This window comes from Dipodomys ordii, unplaced genomic scaffold, assembly GCF_000151885.1.
Source record: "Dipodomys ordii isolate 6190 unplaced genomic scaffold, Dord_2.0 Scaffold119, whole genome shotgun sequence".
Lineage (NCBI taxonomy): Eukaryota > Metazoa > Chordata > Mammalia > Rodentia > Heteromyidae > Dipodomys > Dipodomys ordii.
The window spans coordinates 3902818-3929931 of NW_012267335.1; the positions used below are offsets into that span (position 1 = coordinate 3902818).

Consider the following 27114-nt stretch of genomic DNA (forward strand, 5'->3'; position numbering starts at 1 on the left):
TAAAGACTCCCAGGAAGATTGTACAATGGTACAAAAATAATTGAACAAAATAATCAAAGAAGAAAAACTTGGGACAGGGCTAGCATGTCGAAGCCCAGCCACAGAGATGGGCAGGGAGACCGAGATGATGAAAATGAGAACTGGCTTGGTACCACAGGTCTCAATGTCCACAACAGGGCAGCTGGAGCCAGCCCTCACTGATGGCTTTTCACCGTTGGTAGTTCTGGATGATATCACACCATCTCTCTTTCCCCCTGAAAATAGTTTCAAATCTTACCACCTCTCCTAGCCCTACCCACTGAAAGGGTAATTTCTCTGCAGAATTCTCAAGGTGTTTTTTCCTTGGTTTTCTGCCTACATTGAGTTCAAGTAAATTTGAAAATTTTAGGAGACTTTCTCAGGAGATTAAATGCAAAATAACAAAACAAAGGTATGGGTATATGTGTGTGCATGTGTGTGTGTGTGTGTGTGTGTGTGTGTGTGTGTGTGTGCCTTTAACTTAGCATTTATTAAAGCTGTTTTCAGCATTATATTGTGAATAGTTTCAAAGATTTCCTCTTGTTGACATGGATTTTTAAAAGATTCCTCCTACTCACAAGACTGGCCTGCTTTCAGATAGCATAATCAATTTGATTTCTTTGCCCACTGAACTATTTTAGATAATTCCTACAAGCTAGAAAATTCAAGACAGGGTTAGGAATTGTTTGTCTCAGTGCTTTAGCAGATTATTGGGTTTTTTTTGCCAGAATTATATGGTTTATTGCTTCAGGTCCTGATTATATTTTGCATATGAAAATATAGCCTGAAGTACCAATGAAAACCTCTGGTGTAAGAGCTTGAAAATAAAATTTCATGTTATCATTATCAGTACTGGTTTGCTTAAGTCAAACAGTCAGAGGAAAACACAGAAATATTGTTTGAATCTCTGGTAATTTGACTTATTCCTTCCCATGGAAAATGCTTGTTCTTGATTTATGCAATTTTCTTAATTTAGTCTCATAGAGTCTCATATAAACTGCCTTACATTGAGGCAGAGGGCCTTGGAGTAATGTCTAGTTGAGAGCTTTGTGTTTTAATCCTGTATAAAATGTAGAGTTGGGCTTTTGTGCTTTGTTATGTTTTGTTTTTGCTTTAGTGCTAGTATTAGGCCTTAAACCCTGCCTTTCCATTTTTTAATTTTTTTTCTCAAAACTGGAGCTCCATCACTTGAACCATCCCTCCACTTCTGCTTTTTTACTCATTCATTGGAGAAAAGAAGCCCATTGTTTTTTCTGTGTTGACTGGCTTCAAACTGTAATCCTCAGATCTCAGCCTCCTGAGTAGCTAGGATAACAGTTGTGAGCCACCAGTGCCCAGCACAAAATGTGGAGATTTTCTACTTGTAATAGTCAAAGTGTCCAGAATCCAGAATGCAAGATTTGACTTTTACTGGAAGAAAATTTTCTTGCATAAATGCCTGAGAGGAGCTTTGTTAGATCAATTCAGCATCATTCCATTATTATTATTTAAAAAAGAAGCAGGAAATGACAAATAATTCCCCAGGATTTCAAAACTTAGGAACAAAAAGCCATGTCTCAGCTCCAGAAAGAGAAGAGACAGCTGCCTTCATAATTACTACTCCTGCCATTTGCTCTCTACTAAAGATGCATCTCAAACTTGGAATCTAATTAGAAATCTTAATTGAAATTGTCCCTTAAAAATGGGGAAAAAAGGATGGACATGGAAGCAGAAAAATAGGGAGAAAAACAGATATGGTAATCTTCCTCCAGACTGAATGATCACTCTGTGAAAATTAGTTCGCCGGTGGGAACCTGGGTGTCTGGCTGCACAGTTAACATCAACTTCCTCTTACAATAGGAATTTTCTCAGCCAGTTTTCTCTCTGGAGCACGTATATATCAACTCCTGAAACTTTTGACTGATCCACATTTTATGGAAGATTACAATGTTCTTGAAAGTACTAAATATTCCCACAGGTTATCTGATTCGCTTTCTCTCTCTCTTTTTTTTCTTTGAGCCTAAATCATAAGAATTATGTAAGACAATGATCTTAAAGTTTTGATGTCTGGATTAAATGTCAACGTCCTAAATGTTGCGTGATTCTGGACTCATTATCTGTACCCAGTCCCCATTTCTGTTTGTCCATCTCTAAAATGAGGTTTTAGTGTAGTCTTGTGAATTGCCCATGGTGCTCGAGTAAACGAGTCTAGGAAGCCAGAATCCATGCCTTGTTCTTAACTAACTTGCAACATCTTTCCCGTTTCATTAGTACAATAAGTGCTCTGTGAAAACATTCTGATATGTGCCGAAGGCCTACGTAGCCTAGAATAGCACTAAGAAGAGCCGAACAAAACCTTGTACAAAAGGATCAGAAGAGTTCACAATGAGGAAAGGAGTCAAGGGTTTTCTATCATAAAATGGCAGGATAGAGAAATGAGAAGGTACAGAAAGAGATGTATGGAACGGGCGTTAGGATGTTTGTACTCATTGAGGGTTGTACTCTGGCCTGGGCGGAGCATGTAAGAAGACCTTTCTGTTTACAGTGGTTCATACTGCATACCATAGGCTCTCAATAAATACGAATGAAGGAATTATGGTTGACATATTTCCTTTCTTTATGTTTTAAATAGAGGACCAACACTTGTAAAAGTTGGGACATTTCCACCAGAGGTCCAGAAGGTGGGAAAAGGGGTAGGCAAGCTGCCCTGCAGTGTCTTCGTCCATATGCAGGCACCAGTCATGCATAGACTTCCATACGAAGAATCTGAGCTCATGGTCCTCTGGTACCTCAGGGAGATATCCTTCCTATCTGATCACAGGTAGAGCTGTGTAATCGAGGGGTTGTTCTATCTTCCTATTATCTTCCTTATTTGAATGAGGCTCAGCAGAGAACTTCTGGGTGTTTTCAGGGCAAAGTTGTGCTCTAGAACTTTACTGTGCTTCCCGGGTCTCTCTGTGGCTCCTTCCTGTGTGTTCAGCAAGCGAATATTTCTTTCTTCTTATTCCACATCGTTTTCCTTCTCCTTATTCCTTGTCATTATTCTCGCTGCTCTGAAGTTTTTTTGAGGTAGACTGTGTGGTTTGCATGTATCAGAGAGCAAGGGAAGCTTGTTATGGGAGCATATAAGCACATGATCTGTATTCAGTATCAGAGGATGAGAAAACTTAGCAATGCCTTATTGTCCTCGCCAGAGATAACCTCCGGCACTGGCTGAACTTCACTGGAGAGCTAAAGTGAAATTATAATCTTCAGACATATAAGTTTATTTTTTTCCTGTCATAGAAAAGCAGAAGATAAAATTTTAATTAAATGTGTTATCTGTCTTGCTTTGAAATTTTAACAGTTTTCCAAAGAAAATGCGTAATTCATCATCAGAAACTACAGATCATTCCGTCAGTACTAATGTGAGCCCTGAAAAATGGATCATTGGGAGCAATTCAGTCAACTCTGTGAGTTAATAACTTGTGATGATGTCTGTATTAGAAAGGTCTGGAGAATCTCACCAGAGCTTCAGCTTTTGTTTGGTCAGATCCCACGAAGTGTATCAGGTCTTCAATGTACATGTGTCATTGCGTTCAGAAAGCTATTCAGACATTTGATGTGGCTCAGACACACTTCTTCATCTCTCTTCTTGAGGGATATGAAATAAGAATCCACGACCCACACATGATCATTTTCTCCGTACATCTGCTTTTTGGCATAGGCAGAGGATGGCTGCTCGGAGTCCTTGAGTTTGGAATATGCACTTTGGTAATATCTTAATGAGCTCTTTAGATTACTTTTTGTATTGTCTCTTGACAGTGGTGATTTTCTGTCCTTCCTCCTCTTCTTCCTCTCCCTTCCCTGTCCTTCTCCTCCTTGTTCTCCTCCTCCTCCTTTGGGTATGTTTGTTGGGTAGTAGAGTCTGAAGTAAAGAGTATTTATCCCTAGAACTGTTTGTTGCACATTTCTGCAAGGCCTTTAATTTATATGCCAGGAAGTTTGAGTCCAGCGAGTCAGTAACTCAGTTGGGTTTGGGGTTTGCTGTTGCCATGGTTACCTCCAGTCATCCCTAGCTGCACATTCCTCCAGTGCTACTGATGCTTAGAGAGGGGCTTGATGGCTGGAGAGCTCTTCCTAGACATTTCTACATCAGAGGAGGCCGATATTTCTGTGTCTGTGCCTCTTCTAGTGGTCGCTGGCCTTCTGCCACTTGTGTTCTCTTATTTGCTCGCCTGGAAGCAGGAAGGCGTGACATCCTCTCTCCCTCCCTCCCCACCTCTCTCTCTCTCTCTCTCTCTCTCTCTCGCTCTCTTTCTCTCTCTTTCTCTGTCATGTCTTCTTTGCAGCCTGGAACATGCATGCAGCATCTTGATCTCAGCTTATAGAAGGATCAGAAGAACATGACGCTCTGGTGCTTGGGTGATTTCCTTTGCCCTCCTCCCCATCTCCTAATTGCAATGGCTATATTATTATTACTGTTGTTTATGGTTATTTTACCTGTGGCCATGAGGGCACTGTCATTTTTGTTCTGTAAGGAAAAGTATTTCAGTAGTGCTTCATGCTTTTCCTGCCGTGGCTCTTCTCCTGTCCCTCCTGTGGGCACAGGTCACAAAGGGGTCCTTTCACCAAACACCCGCTTTGCAGCCAGTCTTTCCCATAAGCCCCTGCATAAGGCCTATGGAAAACAGTCTGATTGCGAGTGCAGACAGCCCTTGAGTTATGTCTGTCAGGAACTCTGCGCTCACCCCCCTGCTCCTTCAGAGCTGACCTTTAGTGATTCAGTAAGTAGTCTGGCTCACCTGTGATTCCCAGCTGGTTTGGGGCGTGGTGTTCCTTCCTGGCATTTTCTACCCCATGGGGGCATTTGTTTTTCCTTCCAGTCGGGCTAGGTGGTTTCCCAGAGCTCTCAGTTCTCACTAGTTAAGGGAAATCTGTGTCGTGAGTGACACATTCTTCCTTTCCACTGGCAGGTGGAGTGGGGTGAGGCTGGGCATCTTCACCAGCAGTGTGATGAATGAATGAAGGAGTGATGGTTGTTTTTCCTGTGTGGGGTGTGTCTTCTCAGTTTTATGGTCTCTTTGCTCGTGGGACAGTTTTATTTTCACGTCATGGTGTTTACTCATCTTTTCCGTTACGGTCTGGGCTTTTGAAGTTGGGTTGAGAGACATTCCTCCAGGTTTAATTTATAAATATGCCCTTTTCTTAACAGGAGCGATGATGAGATCATGAGTTGAACATCCTCATGCGTTCACCCCTTCCTGGGCAGCCCACACGCATTTTCAGGTTGCTCCACACCTGATTGTCAATGTGGACGTGTTCTCTGGTTGTGCCCAGCACCCTGGGTAGGCTCACATCTGCACATCACTGAAACGGGAAACCATCTCTTTATTCAGTGACCTTGCTGACTACGCACTAGTTACCAGCTACCTGTGGCCCCTTGGTGTACTCTTTTTATTATAGTCACTCTGCCAGCGACTATACACTATTTTGACTAAACCATTAGCCAGTGATTTCTAAATACTCTCTTCTAGCCTCATATCTCCGGAGGATCTACATCTATATATGTTCAAATGCTTTCCAAGTATTAGCATGCCACCCAAGAACAAGGCAGCTAAAACTCATTTCATCATCCTTGAATAAAATTCTTCTTCTTCCTTCATCTTCCAGGTTGGCTAGTGGGCCAGAATTCACTGGGTATCATCAAGACCTCTGTTTTCCATGATTTCTAATATCACACCTAATTCTATTACCAAGAATGGTTGTGTTAAATGAGTTTCTTTGAAATGATGGCTCTCTCTCTCCTTATCATCTATTTCTATCTTTGTGTAAATGCCTCTTATTATTTTAGTTTCCTAGAAAATTAATACACTTCCATATAGGTTGGTTTTCTTCATTGTTCCTACCTTCTAGACTTCCAGGACATTCTTTGACAGCCTGGTAAACTTTCCAAAATTCAAGTATAATTGTGTTACTATCCTGCTTATGAATCGATTTAACATGGTTCCTAAGCTCTTCTAGTAACTGAGCTCAGTCGCTCATGTCTGGCTTGTAGGCTCCTCCACTATCTATATTTGCTTATCTCTGCAAGCAATTTACAGAGATAGTAGTTTTTCTTTAGAAGCAATTTCTACTTCATTTAAGAAACAAAAGCCAGAAAGAAAAGAAAGAAAGGGAAAGAGGGAAGAGAGAAGGGAAGGAAGGAAAGAGGAAAAAGGGAGAGAGGAAAGAAAGGAAGGAGGAAAGAAAGAAAAGGAGGAAGAACAGAAAGAAAGAACAAAGGAAGGAAAGGAAAAGAAGAAGAAAAAGTTTTAAACTGTGCTCTTGGGACTGTGAAGGAAGGAGAGAAGCAGGGGTGGACTGCTGGTGCATCCTTCACAATTCTCCCAGAAGACCTCTGCTTTGACTGTTCCATGTGTTTTGCCAATCATTAGATTTTATATGAAAAAATACTCTCAATCATGGAATGAAAAAGTGGTAAAGTGAACTTTTTTCTTCTGGTTATGGGGCGTGAGCTCAGGGCCTGGGCACTGTCCCTGAGCTCTTTTGCTCAAGGCTAGTGCTCTACCACTTTGAGTCACAGCACCACTTCTGGTTTTCTGATAATTAATTGGAGCTAAGAGTATCACAGACTTTCCTGTCCAGGCTGGCTTTGAACTGTGGTCCTTAGATCTCAGCCTCCTGAGTAGCTAGGATGACAGGCGGGAGCCACTGTGCCCAGTCATAATGAACATCTTCTTTTCAGCCTAAAGGAACTACTTTCAGTTCTCTCAACCGTCTTCCGTGTTCGTTTCGTGGGTCTCCTTCCACCACGAGGGCACCGTTAACGGGTGCAGCTCTCTCTTGCTTCTTTCTTCCCCTCTACATCTTCACTGGTGTCTTTGTCACATTCACAGCTTCCTTTTTTTCTTAATTTTTTTTCCCTGAGTGCGACTTTGTGTGTGTGTGTGTGTTTGTGTGTGGATGTGTATGAGAGAGAGAGGATGTGTGTGTGTGCACATGCGTGTGCACGTGTGTGCTGGCATGGGGCTTGAACTCAGGGCCTGGCACTATCTCGAGCTTTTTCACTCAAGCCTGCTGCTCTTCTACTAATTTTTTGCTAGCTAATTGGATAAGTCTTACAGAGGTTTCTGCACAGGCTGGCTTCGAACTATAATCCTCAGATCTTAGCTTCCTGAGTAGCTAAGATTACAGACTTGAACCACTGGCTCCTAGCTGAAGTGACCTCTTTTAAGGACACATCCAAAGTCATTTATTTTCCTGTTTGTTTCCAGCTGATCTGATCCTTTTAAAGAGAAAAATTGGTTGGCATTTATAAAAGATTTGTGCAAAGTATGGCAAATTTTACTTTCATAGAATAGACCTTTTCTTTTTTTTCTTCTCTAGATAAGTATTGTCTCACTGAGAGCAGGAAAACAAAACAAAGCAAAATAAATGAATGAAAGGTCTTTACTGTTTAGTCCACTAGGGTTTAAATCAATGTTTAAAAATACAGTCTGAGGTACATCTGAAATCCCTTGTTCTGTTTTGGAATCTCAGCCACTCTCCATTTCCCCTTCTTCTCCTCCTGTGGGAACAGGACACTGGACCAATTAAATGCCTGCTCTCACATTATTACTAAATGGTAAATGCGAGGTCGTGCAGGTCTGGCCCTGCTAGTGCTCCCTTCCATGGCTGGAGTAACCCATCCTCTCCTTCTCTTATTCTAGTCGGTCCTGCTGGACGGGGCTTTTCCTGGGCTGTGTAGCTGCAGAGGAAGCTGACTGTGGTTGGGTCACATCTTCTATCTGCTTCTTGGCCTGGGAAGCCAACACCCCAATCTCTGCAGCCAGAATTCCTTTCGTTAGGAACCCAGAGCAGCGTTGTAAGTGTTGGTTCCTTTCCCTCTCTGCCCCCACATTGAGAGCAGAGTCGTCTTTCCTTGTGTCCATCCATGCAGGAGAGCAGAAGAGGGGATCCTGTGTCCCAGAGTCCTTGTCCCCCGCCCATTCACGTGGTTTGCTCTCTTGAACATTTAGGACGAAGCCCTGTGTTCGCACAGGGGCGTCCTGAGGGCGACCCCGCAGACACACAGGAGACAGGACGTTCACCTGCCATCCACCATGAGCGTCAGATCCCTCGTGTCTCCACACCTGCCCTCTCGCTCAGCTTTCTTTGTCTACCTCTGGTTCGAGCTTCAAGATGCCAAATGTATCCATTATGTAAATGTTCTAGAATGTTGCCAACCTGTTATAACCCAATAGTGGAAAGATCAAAGGGAAATAATTCAGCATATCATGTGTCCTCAAACCTAATTGTGTTTCCCCTTTCCTCCTGCACTGGAATAATCAATATCAAAGCTTCATCTCTAATAGAAAGATTTATGGAAGAAACTATTTCACATAATTAAGTTGCCTTATTTGATAGTTATAAAACAGTTACCTTTATTACAACCTTTTACGTGTAATCACCAACAGATCGGAGTCCTCTTCTCCCGTCTTTCATCTTCTGTACTGTTCATTACACCTTCTCAGTCATTTTTTACTGCTTTTATCTCCATTTTCTTTACAAATTTCTCAAATTTGAGGCCAGTGATGTTGTGTGGCACTGTGGAATGACTATGCTATTTAAAAAGTGCCACATCGGCCAAGGACATGCTGACGTGTCCTCCGCGACACCATCTCCTGAACTTGAATTCAGCTCCGGTGCGCTGCCTTGACCTGAGATGCTCTTTGATTTCCCGTTCACTGAGAAGTCACCCGCCTGGCACTGCAGGTTTCTAGTGGTGACCCTGTCACAAACCATCCTTCATTGTCTGGTGACAGGGAGGGGACATCGTGCACGCAGGGTCATCTAATCTGCCTTCCAGCCCTGATGGAATGGCTCATTATTTTCCCCATATATGTGGTTGCTCTTCTCTTCTGGAATTAACCATATCTCCTTGTGTCATTTTTAAGTGCTTGATAGATTGTTCTTTGCAGTGTAAGGTATACAGTATGTTCACACATTCCTGTTTTTACTTGGATTGGTGAGACATTGTTCAGTGTGTGTGTGTGTGTGTGTTTGTGTGTGTGTGTGTGTGTGTGTGTGATATGTGCTGGCACTAGGGCTTAAATAAATCCAGGCACTATCTCTCTTTGGTTTTGTTTGTTCGTTTTGTTTTGCTCAAGGCTGGTACTTTACCACTTGAGCTATATTTCTCCTTCCAGCTTTTTATTGGTGAATTGGTGATTATTGTCACATGGACTTTCCTTCCTGACTTAGCTTTGAACCATGATCCTCAGATCTCAGCTTCCTGAGAAGCGAGGATTCTATATCACTTGAAATATCCCTAGCAGACCTTTCTCTCTCCTGGGGAGCAGGAGAGAACCAAGAATATTGTTCTGAATGTCCTGAGCATTTGGCTCCTTGCAGTTCTGAGTAGGACAGAAGGTATGAGAGCCGCACTGGGCAGCCACGCCATTTGTAAGCTGTCTCTCTTCATTATACTTGTGGTATGCGAAAACCACTGTTTCTTCTTGTGCATGCTAGCCAAACCAGAAACTTCCAAACTGACCCAGAGAAAGAACCCAGCGGTAACCAGGTGAAAGCTCTACTTCTACCTATGAAAGTGAGAGTTCTGGAGCTTGTCACTAATTTCTGAATTAACAAGTATCAAACCTGTTGATTCCTGATAACAGGTATCAAACCTTAAATGACTCCTCAACACAACAGTGGAAGGAAGCTAGAGTAGCGTCACAAACTGTCTCCGAATGCTGGTTTTGCACACTTACTTACACTTAGTGAACTAGTTTTGAGAGGGTGGTTACACTTCGTATGGAATCTGGCACTGAGTGCACAGGCATCTTCCTGCAGGCCCCTTTCTGTACCACCAGGTGACAACACACACACTCACACAGAAGGTTGGCGGTCATCACACCAGATAGTCATCATTATTGTACTGAGTTGTTATTTTCCAATTATTCATTCATTCACAATACTTCACGTATGTCTCCTCTTAAAGTTTTGTGATGTCTGCTCAAAATTAAGAGTGGAATCTTTGATTAAAGAACAGTGTATGTGTGTATGTGTGTGTGCGTGTATATGCGTGTATCATGACATTAAGATGGGTACTGGTTACCACACCCATAATCCTAGGTACTCAAGAAGCTGAGACCTCAGAAACAAAGTTCAAAGCCAGCCCAGACAAACAAATACAAGGGACTCTTATCTCCAGTTTACCAGCAACATACCAAAACTAGAGGCATGTCTCAAGTGGTAGAACACCAGCCACATGCCAAAAGCTGTTTAAGATTATGAGGCCCTGAATTTAGGCCTCAGTCTTGGCACCAATAGATAAACAAAGAGCAAACAAATAAATAAATGATAGTGAAGTTGACATGGCCCTTCTGTCCAGCTGAGAAACACATTGCCCTTTGCCACAGCCTTGTCTGTGACCCTATTCTTACAGGTGCCTGGAAGCATGTGGTTCATGCGTGCATGTTTATCCTAATCAGAAAAGAACTCTAAATGAAATAGCTGTGAAAGAAATCTGAATATATGACCTTGCTGTAAGCCATCCTGTGTTAATGGAGGGATGCACTGTAATCGATGGTGGAAAGCTCTTGTCTCAGAAAATATTCCTCCTTACAGCATTAGGAGCCAATCAGGATTTATTTCTGCAACTTTATTGTACTATGTCCTAAAGATGCTTTCTGGGTTTAATGCTTGCCAGATGAATTCTCAGAACTAGAGCTGCATATGAAATGCAGCTGTGTTGCTGAGAAGCTTCCAGCGTGGGGCTGTTGACTTGTGTGGCTTGAGACCGCATCAGTATTCCACACCACCCCGCCACCGCCGCCTCATTACACAGCGCTGGGTAGACATTTAAAGATTTTTTACACATTTTAATTCAGCTGGTAACTTGATTTAAAACAACATTGATTTTTTTTTCCAATTCACTCTTGGTCATGTAGATCATGCTAAGTATCAAAATGAATTTGTAACTATCTGAGGCTGTCTGTGTAACAGGGTATTAAATTTGGGGAGTAGCTTTCTTTCCCCCATGCTAATTTCCATCAATTTGCTATTACTTTCATGTCCTCATGAGCTTTTGGCTTTGAAAAACTATTATTCGTTCTTTTCACCCTATACCCCAAATCATTAAACAATTAAATCTTTATCAAGTGGAACAGCCAAAGACTCTCTAGCAGTTGGAAATTCCCCTGTTCAACCTGTTGAGCCATCTTAGAGGAAGAATGTCAGGCCAACTTATCTTTCTGTGGTCATGACTGATGTTCTAACAATGGCCAACAGAGAGATGAGTGTGAAGGGCAAAAATCACGGACAGACTGGTAATTGTAGGCACTATGGCAGACCACACAGAGGCCTTTGCAAGCGGCGACCTATACTCATGGCTAGATTAGGTGCATATGAAATTCACAGCCTCATACCTGCCTCTAGGCAGAAGTCACTGGTGGAGAAAAGGCATTTGTTTTAGGGTTTGGAAAACATTTACTCAGCCTAGAGTTTACAGAGCAATTGTATGGCCTGGTTCTGAGTGGGAGTGAAACAGAAATGGAAGGAAGTGTATTTGCAGGTGGTTGTATTTTCAGTGGACTGTTCATTTTTAGCTTTATCCTGAACTCCAATTGTGGTAACTGCAGATTTCATTCTTGATGTTTCCCAGGTGCAGAATTTCAGAGTGGGATATCAGATATTTAGTGTGAAGGTACGTCAACGCTTGGATAAGAACACCTGGCAAAGTAAACAGCTGTGAAGATTCATCATGGAAATCAAAGAAGAAGGCACATCGGAAGAAGGCCAACATTTCCTTCCTCCCGCCCAGGCAAATGACACAGGGGACATTCAGTTCACGAGTAAGTGTGCATGTGCCCGCTCCGCTCTGCGACGCAGATGGGGTTCGCGGAACACACCGGGCTGTGCACCCACAGACACGTGTGTCCTGATGAATGGCATGGTATTGCCTCAGTGTGTCCTTTGCACTATTTATTGTATACATTGGAATTCTCAGGCCACGCTGCACCCCACAGCCTTTATCCGAGATGAGGTTGATTGTAGTTCATGGAATGGTTACACATCAAAGTTCTTGAATGCATATGAACATCCCTTTATTATATTTAATTGATCTACGTTTTTTATTAATATCTTTTCCAGTTAACAAGTCATCACTATGCATTAAGTGTCATGTTTACATGGGTCTGTACAGGATGGGGTGATTAAATCATGTGACTTAACGAGATGAAACACTTTTAAAGACATGTTTGGACACTTAACACTAGTGAACACTTAAAGATGTGTTTAAGAACACCTTCTATTTGGTATTTATATATTCTTACATCATTTTATTTTAGAAACATAGGTACTTTTATTCTCAAAGGCATTTAAGGTGAAAGCATTAGTAAAAAATATCACAGGACTCTGGTCCTTTACCACAAAGCACTAAATCACATTGTTGGAATAAGCATGACATTTGCTCATGATTTGCATTTGCCCATTAGAACTGATTGGATTTTGTGCCTCTAAAGTGATTAAAAACATGCTTAAAAACTTATGGTTTGGGGCTTTTAGTATGATTTTAGCTTTTTTTCGTCCAGAAGATTTATTTAACACTGTCAAATATATATATATATATATATATATATATATATATACATACATACATACACATATATATAACCTTATTTCATTTATGTTTCAAAAGTTATTATTAGAAAAAGGTACTTGTTGGATACATTTTCAATAAATTTGTTTGTTAGGGCTTGTGGCACAGCAGAGTTAATAATTAATGACATTTAGAAAATTCAGACTATTCAAATTTTACAATGTCCTTCTACTTTATTGAAAAGTCTAAACTTGTTAACCATAGCACTATTAAATGTCAGCGTGAAAAAAACATGCTATATGCAAAAAAATGTTAACTCCATGAATAAACATTACTTCTTTTTGCAAAGAGGTGGCTTTAAAGAATACATTAGTGACCAAATGTCAATAAATTAAAGTAGTGTCTGATGAAGGTAGCAGAAAATAAACAAGGAGAGTATTTTTTAATAATACACTTATTTTTGTTGCTACAATGATATTTTTTCCTATATTCCTATGTTTTATGTTTGCTTCTTTGGCTCTCTATGAGTTGTAATAAATATGGTCCCAGTTTTGAACCAAGTCCTCACCTGTTCTCTTTTGTTTATAAAAGTAATTCTTTTTATTAGTGGATATTGATTGTACAAAGGGCCTTCCATACATGTGTATGGTGATAGTTCCATACATGTGTATTATGTTGCTGGGTCATACCCCTCTATTACTCTTTCTTACCCTCTTTCCTACCTTTAAAAAATAATTTTTGGCCAGGCACCAGTGGCTGTAATCCTAGCTACTCAGGAGGCTGCGATCTGAGGATCTGCGATCTGAGGATCACAGCTCAAAGCCAGCCCAGGCAGCAAAGTCCGTGAGACTCTTATCTCCAAGTGACCACCAGAAAACCGGAAGTGGCACTGTGGCTCAAGTGGTAGAGCACTCACCTTGAGCTGAAGAGCTGAGAGACAGTGCCCAGGCCCAGAGTTCAAGCCCCACGACTGACAATAATAATAACAACAACAACAATAATAATTTTTATGGCTTGTGCATTCTCCTTTAGGAAGTTCCTGGTGTGTGTGACCATCAGGCACCAATCCCCTCCCACAAAAGCTCTTCCCCAACCCCAGCCTTCCCCCTCTAACTCCCCACTTCCCACGCTTGCTTTCTCCCTAGTTCATCTTCAGTCATTTAGCCATGCTGTCGTAGAAAATGAAATGGACACATTTACCTTTTCATTTGGTAGTTCCGTTTGGAGTATTACTTTTTACCACCAACCTTTAGTTAAGGATTTCTTCTAGGCTCAGAGCTGCTTGAAGGACAATCCATGTAAGGAAGCACAGGGGTGAGGTAACTCCTTTTAAACGTTCTACTGCCCTCTGCAGAAGCAGACACAGCTGAAAAAGAAGCTTTGTATTTGTCATGGCTTACAAACAGAGTATTTCTCCGATTGTTTATGGCCATAGAGCATGATATTCAAGCCTGGGACAGCTCCTGTGCCCTCCCAAGAGATAACTACTAGGACTGAAAACCTGAGTTCACTTACTCCTCCTGCCCAGCAATGTACTTACACATCCGCTACTGACACTGGCATAGACTTGGTAATGAGCTAATTTTTATAAAATCTGGACAACTAACCCCCATTATTTTTTATAGGCATTCAGAAGATGCCCAATGAGCCACAGCTGGAATTCATCCTTGGTAAGCAATTCTATCTTATTTGTATCCATAACTTTCAGAACTTATATAGTAGTTTACAGGTTAAATGTGCATTATTTGTAGCATGACATTTCACTTTTATGAATGCTGTTGTAGTTTTAAAAATCATCTTATAAAAGCAGTTCTTATTTTCCCCAATGGATTTTAATTCAGTATCTTACACTTGCTAGCAAGTGCTCTGCCACTTGAGATATAATTCTAGATCTTTTTTGTTTATGAGGTCTTACATTTTTGTCTAGGATAAAGCTTGGAACATGATCCTCTTACCTCCGTCCTCCAAGCAGCTGGGTTTACAGGTATATACTACCGTGTCCTGCTTATGTATTTGTTTGTTCATTTTGGAGATACAGTCTTTTCACATAGCTTGGGACACAGGCATGCACTATGGCGATTATCCCTGTTTTCCCTGACTTTGTAAGTGAAAAAGATGCTGCTAATGAGAGAGTTCTCTGCCCAGGCCAAGGGACTTCAGTGACAAACTTGCCTCTCTGCCAGATCCCGTGTCCAGGATTTTTCTTCTGCTACAAGGACTGCATTTTGTTGCTAGCGAATGTTACCGTGAATCTGCATGTGTAATTTTCTATTTGGGTAGGTAACTGGCCACACGTGGAGTTTTCCTTTGTGTTTCTTTTTATTTGTTTAATTTTTTATATTTTTTTAAATTGTGAAAATACTGTACAGAGGGGTTACAATTACATGGGCAAGGTAATTATCAAGCATTGTTGCCTCCTCCTTTGTTTCCTCTTTCCATCCCTTCCCATCTCCCACCCACCCCGACCCTCCACCCCACCCCCACCCCGACCAAAGTTGTAAAGTTGTTAAGTTCATTTTTTGACATAACAACTTGTACATCCCATTGTTGCAATGGGTCCACCTGTATCCCTGTTTAAACGATTTGTTTTTTCCCTTCCCCTCCACAAATTATACCAATATCAAATACAACGAAAGCAGAGTTTATACTGTGGAGGAGGGACATACGACACAACAAAGAATCATTTTATAAATACGTTAGAAACAATCGCAAGAAAGAGAAAACATTTGAATCCTTATCTTGGGGTTCATTTCACCTAACGTCAGCTTATCTGACCTTTTCTGCTTGTCTCAGCCATCCTTTGTGTTTCTTTGCTCCCTTTCTGTCTTGCTCTTCCTGTTGATTCTGTGGATGGCTCTTTGTCTCATGACAACTTCACATCAAAGGCAAACTTTCACTTGTTTAACCAGATTGAAGTTATCTGTCAGCTGTAGACATTTGTAACTTTGTCAACGGGTAGATTAAAACTGTGTGCCCTGAGTCTGGTCTGCCATTCTAGGACCGAGGGGGGAGTTGTGCTTGAATGACACATGACTGCAATGTGACCGGTAGGAAGTTAGTTGCAAAGGTGTATTTAAGGAGGCTAAAGATAGGGTTCATATGAACTCTGTAGAGAGGTTTTATTTCCTTTCTCTCATTGCTCAGAAATATTTTAAAATTATGCTTAAGTAGTCATCCGATGGGATTTCAATTCACTTTTTAAGTACAATGCTCCTTGATCTATAGCACCCCTTCCATTTTTCTCCTCCTCCATCTACCCCAATATATTTTATTTTTGAGTTTTACAAATGAACACATGCCCACATTCAACTTATTGTACAAAGATGAGATGCATTTTAATATTCCTATCTTTTCATATTAGTAGGGACATTTTCTCAAATTTGGGGGCCAAATTTAAATATGTTCATATACTATAGTGATTTTTAGTGGTGTGAAATTGCAATTATTGGAGGACCTAATTTCTTTAGTAATGATGCTGCAAACTTATATCCTTTGCTCAAAGTATTCCATTTTGAACTTTAACCTGTTGAGATAATGATTAGATACATTTTACATTTTGATTTTTTTTTTTACTTTTGTTACATGTATAGATTTTTCCAAAGTTTCCCAGGTTCAGAGACCAAAACGCAAAAAGTAAGGAAACTTTGATGGTCAGACTAATAAAGCTGTGCTGAACTTCCTTGTGTTTTATATGGAAAGAATTTGCTTTCAGAAGAAGTAGAGGCAGAGTATGCATGGGGAGGGGGTGTGACTTGCAGACTGGAACTCAGGCTTTTAAGAGAAGAAATTCCTAGTCTTTTACCTTTGTGATAGGGTTTCTGGAAAGAATACTTGTCAGAGCAGAGTGATCGATTTCAAAGCACAAGCACAGCCTTATTTGTGTGTGCTGAGAAGGGGGATGGATGAAAGAGGGGCCAGCCCTGGGCATGGAAGCTGCCAGGAAACCAGGCTGGCCAGAGAAGGTTCCCTGAGCCGGAGGCCTGCCTTCCACTGCAATTCCAACACGCGGTGGCTAGAAAGTCCAACTGTGCCGTTCGTTCCCAGAGCCTCGTCAAGTTCCGTAGCAACTCTGTCACTCACGTTTGCGGCTTTGAGTCATAGATCCACTCACTGAGTACAACAGTGAGAATGTATTCATAAGAAACTTCAGGGTTCCCTCCCACCGCTCGATTTATTCAAATATATGCTGACACTCAAAGTGCAGACATTTGTTATTTTATCAAATGGCAACAAATGGCCGATGAGTGAACGCCACATACTGACTAAAGAAAGTCACTTAGCGTCTTCGGGGAATTATAGTATTGATTTTTAGAAGACACATGCTCCAAGCTGTTAGGCTCTTTAGTGCTTGGTGAACTCAACTCTACCTTTTCTTGAAGTGTGTTTGTAAACTACCTGAGCGAGCGCTGATGCCACCACACCTTTCCGTCACTTTTGTTCCTTTTAGTTTTTTCTTTAATCTCCAAAATCCTTGGACTTCATCTATCTTTTATCGTTAACTTCTATTTGTTACCTAATGAACAATGAGAGAAAAATCACTTTCTAAAATATTGTTTAAGGGTAGACATAGTTATTTAATCAAAAGTAAAATAAGAACAAATTCTAGCGAGAAAAATAAGAAGCTCTTCCACCCCTATTTTTAAAATATTTTGTGTTACCTCTAAGTAGTGGTACACAGGGTTGTCATGTAACACGACAGTTTGTGAACATCATGTACCTTGATCACTGTCACCTCTTTCCCACCCCAGTTTTTTCTTTCTTTATTAAACTATTTAAATTAAACTATTGAAATTTTAAATGGCTTCATTTTTCAAACCCAAGTTACAACTACATATTCTAGGTGATATATTGCCTTGCTTTCGCTGTTTTCATGAAAACTTGTTTCTCCCTCGTGTAAGTGCTGTATAAAATCATTATGCCCTGCCCAAGCTTCCCTTTTACCTCTTCATTCAAGTAAATGCAGTAAGAGACACTTAGTTGAGTAAGATAATTTGCTCACAAGATCTTGATAGCTCTGTACAAGCATGTACTAAAAATGTATCTCATGCCCACTGCTAATCATATTTCTAATGGTTGACTGCATATAAATTAATTGACCCTTATATTCACATTTGTTTTCTTGTTTTTAATGTACTCATGGCCAACTGTCTTGTTTTCTTGGAAGGAAAAATGAAAACAAAGAGGAGTCATGTATTACTTACTTCCTAGTCCTTTGCCAATCTTGGTATGCATACAGAATTGGTGATCCCACACAGTTCATAGCAGATTAACTTTGTTTTTAACTCTACACATCCTATCCTCTGTACCATAAATCCAGTAGCCGTTAATGTGATGAACAGGGGCAGTGGACAGCACTGCTAACAGGACCTCTGTTTTCTCTGTGAACATGCATGCCTTAAAAACACAAGCCCCTTGGTTATGCAACCCAGGATACACTTGTACCAGATAAATAAATGCTAGTAATTAACTTTTATCACATTAGGTCTTGGTACAATGACAAAATGTCCTTAGGTAAGTTCTTTCAATTATCCCCCGATTTATAGTCACTTTACTTGTTAAGGTTGGGTCCAGGAAAATGCTGGCTCTAGCTATTTAGTTCTTAGATTATGCCTACTGATGTGGGATTTTATAGACAGAGACAATATATTTCTAATCATCCAGTTAAAGAAAAACAGTGATCAGTTTCTAGTGTTTGGCATGTGAAACTGTGCAGAATTGTTCCCCAAATGACAAGTCATATAGGAAACCAGTCTAATCTCTTAAGAGACACAGATTCTGCTACCTGCGTGTCAGGTCCATTTATATATTTTGAACCATTATAAATCAGACATTTCATGTTTCTCAAAAAAACCCAAACAACTTTAGAAGGTCTAACTTTATCAGCTCTCTGTATTCACATGTCTACTGTCTTACTGGCTGTGTTCTATAAATGCTGATAAGGCTCTGACATTTTTACAGCACCAGTTGGAGAATAGAAGGTTTTGGTTCATATTCCTTAATATTCTCACTTTTTACATGGTATGCTGGGCCAGCTGACAGGGCTACCAAACACAGAAAGATTGTTTTGTATTTACTTCAGTGATAAAAATAGTACTTCCCCATATAAGATGCGAGAGCTTCAGAGCAATAAGAGAAACTCCTGCCGAACAGCAGTCAGGCTCGTGGTTATTGTGCCCTTCATAATAAATCGATCTCTGTTTTCTTGATTCTTACAGTACATTACGTCTTATATAATGCACTATATTCCACTAAAATCAGTTTTTGGGAGGCTTCAAAGACAAGGCATTGTGCCAAGTCCTGAGGGATGATGGGATTGGAGATAAGCCTTTGATGCAACACCTTATATTTATTCTTTACAAGCTTGATGTCAAGTATACCTCACCATAATTCCAGCAGATTATAATATAAAGAGCAACCAACAATTTATTGACTGCTTTCTTGTTTGCCATATGGCGTTCTAAATAATTTACATTGATTAATTGCTTCAATTCACACAATTTCTTAATGAGTAATTGCTCTATTCTCAGCCCTATTTTACAGGGTAAGAAAATGTAGGCATGAGCTGATAATGAGTCTAAGACTTCAATTCAGGAATTTTGTTCCCAGAGCATGCTTAGAATCCCCAAAGTGAACTTTCCCTAAGACCTATCCACACTGAATGGCAGAATCAAGATCTAGGTGGGGTGTTATCCAATTCTGAAGCTGCTACATTTAACCACTAGAATGTATCCCCATTGTCTACTTATTGATTCCTACTTCCAGAAATTTTCAGGGACAGTACAGAAAATAGTAGCTGGATGCTGGGTGCTCCCGCCTATGATTGTATGTATCCGGGAGGTTGAGTACTGAAGATTGAAGTTCAAAGCCAGCCTGGATAGAAAAGTCCATGAAACTCTTATCTCCAAAACCCACCAGAAAAGCAAGAAGTGAAGGGATGGCTCCAATGGGACAGTGCTCTAGCCTTGAGTGAAAAAGCGAAGCCATAGTGTAAGGGGCTGAGTTTTAAGCTTCAACAACAAACAAACAGCAACCCAAAAGACTAGTAATGGCATGTAAATTGTGATATGGGAGAAACAAATCCTTAGCCAGCAATCATGAATAGCTGTACCAATAGGAATTATAACCCTCCTGTTGATCACACCCAAAACAGCAATCTTAGAAAATGCATTGGAAGCCTGAGGGAGATGTCAGTTCAGATATTCAGGCAAAGGGAGCAGAAAACCACAAACAATGTAAGACCCGAGAGCTTATCTGCCAAGGTGATGTATTTAATGTTCCTTTGCATTTCTCTTATTGCTTATCATTTCATTCCAAAATAAATTAAAGCGCTAGAAATATTCTTGCAGTATTTTACAGTTACCTTATGTAGATGAGGAATTTGGTTTTAAGTTCTAAATGAAGTCTTTAAACACCATCTTTTTGCTCATAAATTACATTTAGATATGAAAAAGTGGTTTTTTACTGGTTTTATGGAAGAAGTTCAGGTCATTCTAATCTGAATATAAAGGACTCTGAAGTACCAAGCCTCGACCACTAGCTTATATATTTCTTATATGCAGGAATCTCCCCTGTGAGTCTTTACGCAATCTTCTGATCTCAGTTTTGACAACAGCAGGTCCCTAGAAGCCCAGCTGAATGCATATTTTTCAAAGCAATCATTTACACCGCCAAAAATCGACATAGCTCATGAAAGTGGATTTATATTTTAGGCTAAAGCTGAACACAATTGGGAAGGGCTGTTTGCTCATGTCCTAAGAGTCAGGCCCATGATACTAACATGCCAGCATCTGAATCTTATCTTTGTGACTTCTTGGTTGTATGGCCTTAGAAAAGATACCCAGTGTCTCCAGACCTCATCTATAGAATGAGATATCTGTCATTCTCCACCTTTGAGGTCATGTAAGAAGTCAGTGAGTTCACATCAGGCACTTACACTGGTATGAGATGTATGGTAAGTGACTGTTGGTTATTACTATGAACACTACCTTAGGTAAACTACTAGATCACAGTGCATGCTTCCTAGAGCAGGGAATCTTGGTCCTAGATTTCCTGTGCTTCATGGTTGTCATGTATGGAATTCCTCCTAAATATCAGGTGTTAGGCTGCATATATTTTACATTTTCTCTCCATCTTCACTGTTCATCTCTCACAGAAGAGTTCAACTATTTGCACAAGGGCCTAGTGCAAGGATGTGGGGGGGGGGTATCTAGGTTTTTTTTTTTTATAAACTTCAAAGGCCAGTGTCTTTGTGGTTGAGTATTAAAAGTACAGAAATGTGGGCTGGGAAGGTGGCTCAGTGGTAGAGCGCTTGCCTTGCATGCCTGAGGCCCTGGGTTCGATTCCTCAGCACCACATAAGCAAAAAGAAAAAAGCCGGAAGTGGCGCTGTGGCTCAAGTGGTAGAGCACTAGCCTTGAGCTGAAGAGCTGAGGGACAGCGCCCAGGCCCAGAGTTCGGGCCCCACGACCGGACCCCCCAAAAAAATAAAATAAAAGTACAGAAATGGGAAAAGGAAGAGCAATAGAAGGTTATGTAAGATGTGCATAATGGTGTTTGTACTGCCCACATAGACATTTAATTGAAAAAAAAAAAGAAACGGAACCCATTCAGCTATCTCCCCGGGTCTGTTGTGTGGTAATAGTTGCTGGCAACCAAAGATTTAATATGTTCTGTATCAGGATCATAGACTTGACTCGTGGGCTACTCAGTGCTGGTGGGCGCCCATGTTCCAACATGGTCAGTCAACACGTGATAAGTGTGGGGGACGGAGCTCTGCTTTCTGCTTCCTCCTCCCGCAGCTGTGTCGCTCACACTGAGCTGTAGTACCATAACAACATACACGTTTTCTTCTTGTCATTCTGCTTTCTGAGGGACCTATCATAGGAACATTTAATTAGGATGTCTTTGGCTAGGGGTAACACCAACCTGGGCTTCAATTGATTGTGCCTTATTGGATGAACACATTATTTGTGAGAGCTTTAATGTCTTCCCTTCTCTAGTGAAAACCCTCTGGGGACTTCCATTGGCCTAAGATCAAATTAAAATATCACATCATGCATGAGTGTCCCGGGAGGCTGTAGATTCTTACCTGTCTTCATGGATGTAGCCTACTCTACCCCAACTGCACAGTGTTCTTAGCAGGGCATGTTTGCCACATTTGTGGCTCTGGCTCAGCTAGTTCCTTGATGCCTTTTAGGGAACAGCTTCCATGTCAACTCACCCCAGCAGTGTGTCCTCCACCATTCTCCATGTATCCCTCCCTGTCTCTCTGTCTCTCTGCCTCCCTGTCTCTGTCTCTCTGTCCTGGGAACCCTGGCTTTGCTATCCAACTCTTAACTCTTGAAAGATCTTCTGTTTCTGTCTCCTACATAACTGGGTGATAGGTGCCCCACCATGTGCAGCTTTTTATTGATTGAGAATGAGGCTCGCAAACTTTTTGTCCAGGCTGGCCTTGAACTGAGATCCTCTCCATCTCTCCAGTGCCAAGATTACAGGTCTGGGCCACCATACTCAACACTCTCATAATTTTAGACTTCTCTGCACAGCTGTAAGGACCTGGTTGCACAGCAGTGAAACTGAGAATCAGGCGAGACCCCTTTTAGATATGTGGTATATGACCCAGTGGCTGAATGCTTGTATGAATTCCAGTGCTTCATCTCATACATTTTTTTTAACACAACAAACCAATATATTTGTAGATGCTCTGGGAAATGTTTGGTAATTATGGTTAACACATTCAGAATTTAAAATTCTGAATGAAAAGACAAGTACTGAGATTTCATTGTTCACAAGTTCTATTTTAGGAAGGATAGAGTCTTACTGGCTTTAGGATTCTCCAAGAGTGACCTGACCTGAAGTGTCAGTTAAGGCTGAGCTGGGCAAGGTTGCTTCTAAAGCTTGACCGTGTCTGCTGCTGAAGTTTAGATTTGCCCGTGTCAAACCTGATGCATCAGATTCTCCACAAAGTCACTTTGAGTTTGCTTTGATGGCAGCCTCAATAGGCATGCACTCCCTCATGGAGATGTCCTTAAGACTAAACAGAACCCAATAGCAACAAGGAAAATAACAGACAAGTAAAATAATAGAAATGGACTGTGCAGAAAATTCAAGCTTGCGTTTCAGCCCATGACACCGAGGAAGAGAGCACCCAGGCAGAGTTTGACAGCGGCAGCCTGGGTGCTGTTCAGAGAGCCTTTGGATCCTGATTTTTGCCTCTGGCTACCTGTGTGAGCCTAAAAAATTCTTCTGACTGTGTTGTTTTGCAGATTAAACTCGACAGCTCACCTAAAGCACTAAGATGGCACTAGCTGTATGAGAAATCACTGGATGGTATTATTCTGATTGTTATTTTGTTTTAATCCCTCCATCTAGCTAATGCTGATTCCTTATCTGTGAGTTACAGATAATAGCTCCCACTTCACAAGCTGTTTGAGCTAAATCTATGAAAGTGAGAAGCACATTATTAATATAATATTAGCAATATTAATACAATATTGAGTGGAGTTTTCCACCTTTACAAGCTCTCAGTGAGAGAATAAATATAATTATTTCCACTTCCAAATCAGGATACTGAAATGTTATTACAAAATCCAAAGGCACACAGTCAGGTCTGGAAACTATTTCCTTGAACTTTTGTCTATTTACAGAGAGAGCAACTTAAGAATTGCCAAGGAAACCTCAAATACAAGGTATCTTTCATTTGCATCTTACCTGTCTGCTAGCTGGCTTGAAATCGCTAAGAAGGTTCTTCTGTTTGTTTTGTAACTTTTTCTGTTAAAAAGTTGTTATTGTTTTATTTTATTTTTCAAAGCAACAGATCAATACCTGGGCTCAGGAACCTTCTGGCTCCAGATAGCTGCTCCAGGCATACTGATGTACACATGGCTCCAGGCATACTGAGCTAGAGGTTTGAGCTGTTCTCTGAGGAGAGGAGATCCCAGAGGTTGTATGAAATATGCTCTTCTTTCATTCTTTCTCTCTTTCACTTTAAGTTGGTCTGATCGTGTCAGACAGTGAATTACAGAATTACTGGTGTCAGATCAGGGGCCTTATATTCTTCACAGAGAAACTTGTGAAATTGTTTCTATAGACTTGTGTGGTAGTAGGTTTTACTCCAAATAACTAAGATGTATGTCCTCCAGCTAGCCTACATTTGCTTTCTCAACTAATTTTTCCCCCTCCTCCTCCTCCTCCTCCTCCCTCTTATTTCTTGTGTCCTGGATCACTAATCATCACTAGCATTTATTTATCTGTCTAAACCTTGTTTTATTTCCTGCAAGTCAGCATCTCAGACAGAGCCATTGACAGTCTCAAAGCTCTGTTCTTCAGCATGAGTAGGGAGATTTTCTTTGGTCTGCTCAAAAGGAGATGTATGTGTGAAGACTTGAACAAAATAGGAAGTTTAGCTTCAAGCTTTTCAAAACCTGCCCTCTTCCAAAGAATGATCAAGACACAGAGAATAAAATGACAAGCTAATTATCCCCTGGCACGCCTCTTTTCTGTGTCTTCCTTTCCCCACATTTCCCAATATATCTTTTTTATATGTTTTTCGACGCAGCATTTTAACGTTACTTGTAGAATTCTTAGAATTCATAACAATTCTTGAATTTACACCTAAGTTAAACCCAGTGCATTCACAGGAGAAAGAAATACTGGAATCATTTTTTACCTTAATGGAATGGAACACCATCACCTCAAATGTCATCTCTAGACACAATAGGAATAATTCAATCCTCAACATTGTGGCTTGAGATCCCATGTGTGAAAAGGGCCTTCTACAGATTCGGTGGCGCCCAGGCCTGTGGGGCAGAGTGCTGTGTGTGAAATCATCTGGCGCTTCCTGCCAGACAGGTGGGCCTCTGAGTCCGCGGGGAGAATGCTACCCCAAGGCAGAGTTCCAGCAGTTCCCTTTATTCTATTCCAGACTACCAGACACTGCCTAGATGTTATTACATGGCCCCGGCTGAATCAGGCAACTTTGAGCCCACCGTCCCCATCCACCTTTGGTGACTGGTACCTCCCAATGACCAGGGTGGCTGGAACTGTGTCTGTCCACCGGTGGCACTGATCTTTTTGTTCAGAAACCACAGGAAGTGCTGCATCCATTAATAGCCATTAGCGTGTTGCTGACAAGGATCTCATTTGTTCCCAGGTCAATGACAGCTGTTTTGAAAAATAAAATAAAATAAGTGCACTCTTGATCCCTGGGATTAAAGAGTGCTCCCAGCGGGGTGCCAGTGTTTTCAGCCTGTCATCCTAGCTGCTCAGGAGGCTGAGATCTGAGCACTGTGGCTCAAAGCCAACTTGGGCAGGAAATCCATGAGACTCTAATCTCCAATTAACCACAGAAAAAAGCTGGAAGTGGTGCTGTTGCTCAAAGTGGTAGAGCAGTATACTTGAGCAAAAGGAGCGTAGGAGCAGTGCCCAGGTCCAGTGTGTGTGTGTGTGTGTGTGTGTGTATGTATTTGTATGTATGTATGTATACAGGACTAGCTATATTGTATATATACATATACAATAATATAGCTGTATATATGTATATATACAATATAGCTAGTCCCGTATACATACATATGTATATAATATAGATAGTCCTATATGCATATATATGTACATAGCATATATATGTGTGTATATATAGATTATAGTCCCTGTGTTTCTGCCTTTCTTACTTCTTCCATCCTTTTTGCAACTCTCCTGACTTCCATGAACTGCTTTGCGATGCTCCCTTTCGTTCTCGGTGGAGCCCGCTTCTCCCCTCAGAATAACATTTTCTCCCTCTGTGAAGAAGCACATATGTTCTCGCTGAAAAGAACAGCAGAGAGCTGGGAGCACTTGCCTCCAAAGTGGAACGTGGGTTTGGAGCACGCACAGAAAGAGTGAAGTCTGTTCACCAGCCGGCAATGCCAGGCCCGCGTGGAGTAGGGGATGGCAACACCCACGGAGACACGGAGACGCCGGCATTTGTAATTCAATTGCCTGAAGATGGAATCTTAGCCACCTAGGTAATTTTCATTAAAACAGGACAAGATGGGATTTTCGAAGGATTGACCGGAGCGAAGCCAGGGAGCAGGGGGCAAGCCTGAGGATGGGAGTCTTCTGGTACTGACAACAGTGATTTGAAGGAAATTTGTTCTTTTCATATGCAAATCAGCTGTCTGCTGTGCAGCTGGCTTCTCCCCGCTCCCAGGCCTGGCAATCTAGAAGCCTCCCAGAGCTTCCTGTGGCAGGTCTGGACTCCTTCCCTCCAATCCCTCAGTGATACTGAAACTGAGCATGGGTGTCAGGTGTGATGTAGATTTTTTAGCATCCATAATGTTTCCAACTCAGGAGATAAATGTTAGCATCTCAGCCAGTTTTTTTTTCCTTCCTTTAAAAAAGACTGGTATGTTTCTATTCAATATACATAGACACACACATACAATTTGCTGACATATTTTTATATTATTCTGGGATGGGACGAAGGTAACAAATTTGATTTTGGGGTATATTTCCCCACCAACCTGAATGTAGCCTTTCCCATCCAGGAAATCTGTTTAGTTTTATAAGCAAATCCATTGTAATGGGATTTGGGGGCATTGGGGCTCCGATTTCAATGTAGCGAAAATCTGAGAGCAATATTGCTATAAGAAAAGCATCTTCAGGTTGCTCTTGTAAATTATGACCTTATTCCTCAAGAACGCTGTCTTCTGTTTCCTCCTCCCAGTGGTATTCAATCCATCCTTTCTTCAAGTTTTCTTTGGATTCTGTTATCCATGTGTGGAGTGTCTTACAAGCCTCCTCACAAAGCATTGCCAGAGGTCCAGACTGAATAGAAAGATATTATTGAAAAAATTAACTCAATCTCTAGATACTGCGCTATTGGTAAAATGAAAAGATGGTTTCCTCCTTGAGCTAGCCACCTAATCGATATGCATTGGCTCATTACACAACCTATGGCACTGTGAGGCGCGAGCGGGCCGCTGCCGCTGTGCATGTAAGCTGGCTGAGCAGAGGCCTCAGACTCCACTGCAGACACATAGTAATGAAATTAATGTCCTGCCTCCACTCCCTCCCCATCCCCCACTTTGTGGTTCATGTATCACCTTAAGGGGAGAATATGTATGATTTCATACATCATAGCTGCAAATGAGCCAGGGTATGTAGCATTATTTCAGTGTCCAAGGGCTTTGTGCATTGGAATGGCTTTGTTTATTCATTTGTTCATTCAGTGTGTATGCGTGGAGGTGTGTGTTGATTCTGTGTGTGTGTGTGTGTGTGTGTGTGTGTGTGTGTTTGTATTTGTGTCTGCTGGTCCTGTAGCTTGAATTCAGGGCCTGAGTGCTGTTCATTAGCGTTTCCCTCAAGTCTGGTGCTCTACCACTTGAGCTACAGCCCCACTTCTTGCTTTTTGCTAGTTAACTGGAGACATAATTCTCATAGACTTGCCTGCCTGAGATGGCTTTGTACCATGAAGCTCAGATCTCAGCCTTCTGAATATCTAGGAGTATAGGCATGAGCTACCCCCTGCCTGGAGATTTCTTAACCTTAAACACTGAATTAATTATTTTTTCC

General features: G+C 41.2%; 1 protein-coding gene across 4 annotated transcripts in view; it reads left to right on the forward strand.

Moving 5' to 3' along the window:
• Inpp4b (inositol polyphosphate-4-phosphatase, type II, 105kDa) overlaps window positions 1-27114 on the forward strand; it is a 354826-nt gene that overhangs the window by 71500 nt on the left and 256212 nt on the right. For all 4 annotated transcript variants that reach the window (XM_013029535.1, XM_013029536.1, XM_013029537.1 and 1 more), the window contains exons 3-4: window positions 11627-11816; window positions 14188-14232. In XM_013029535.1, coding sequence (XP_012884989.1) covers window positions 11726-11816; window positions 14188-14232 — 136 coding nt within the window. In that variant the 5' untranslated portion in view covers window positions 11627-11725. The remainder of the gene's footprint in view (window positions 1-11626; window positions 11817-14187; window positions 14233-27114) is intronic.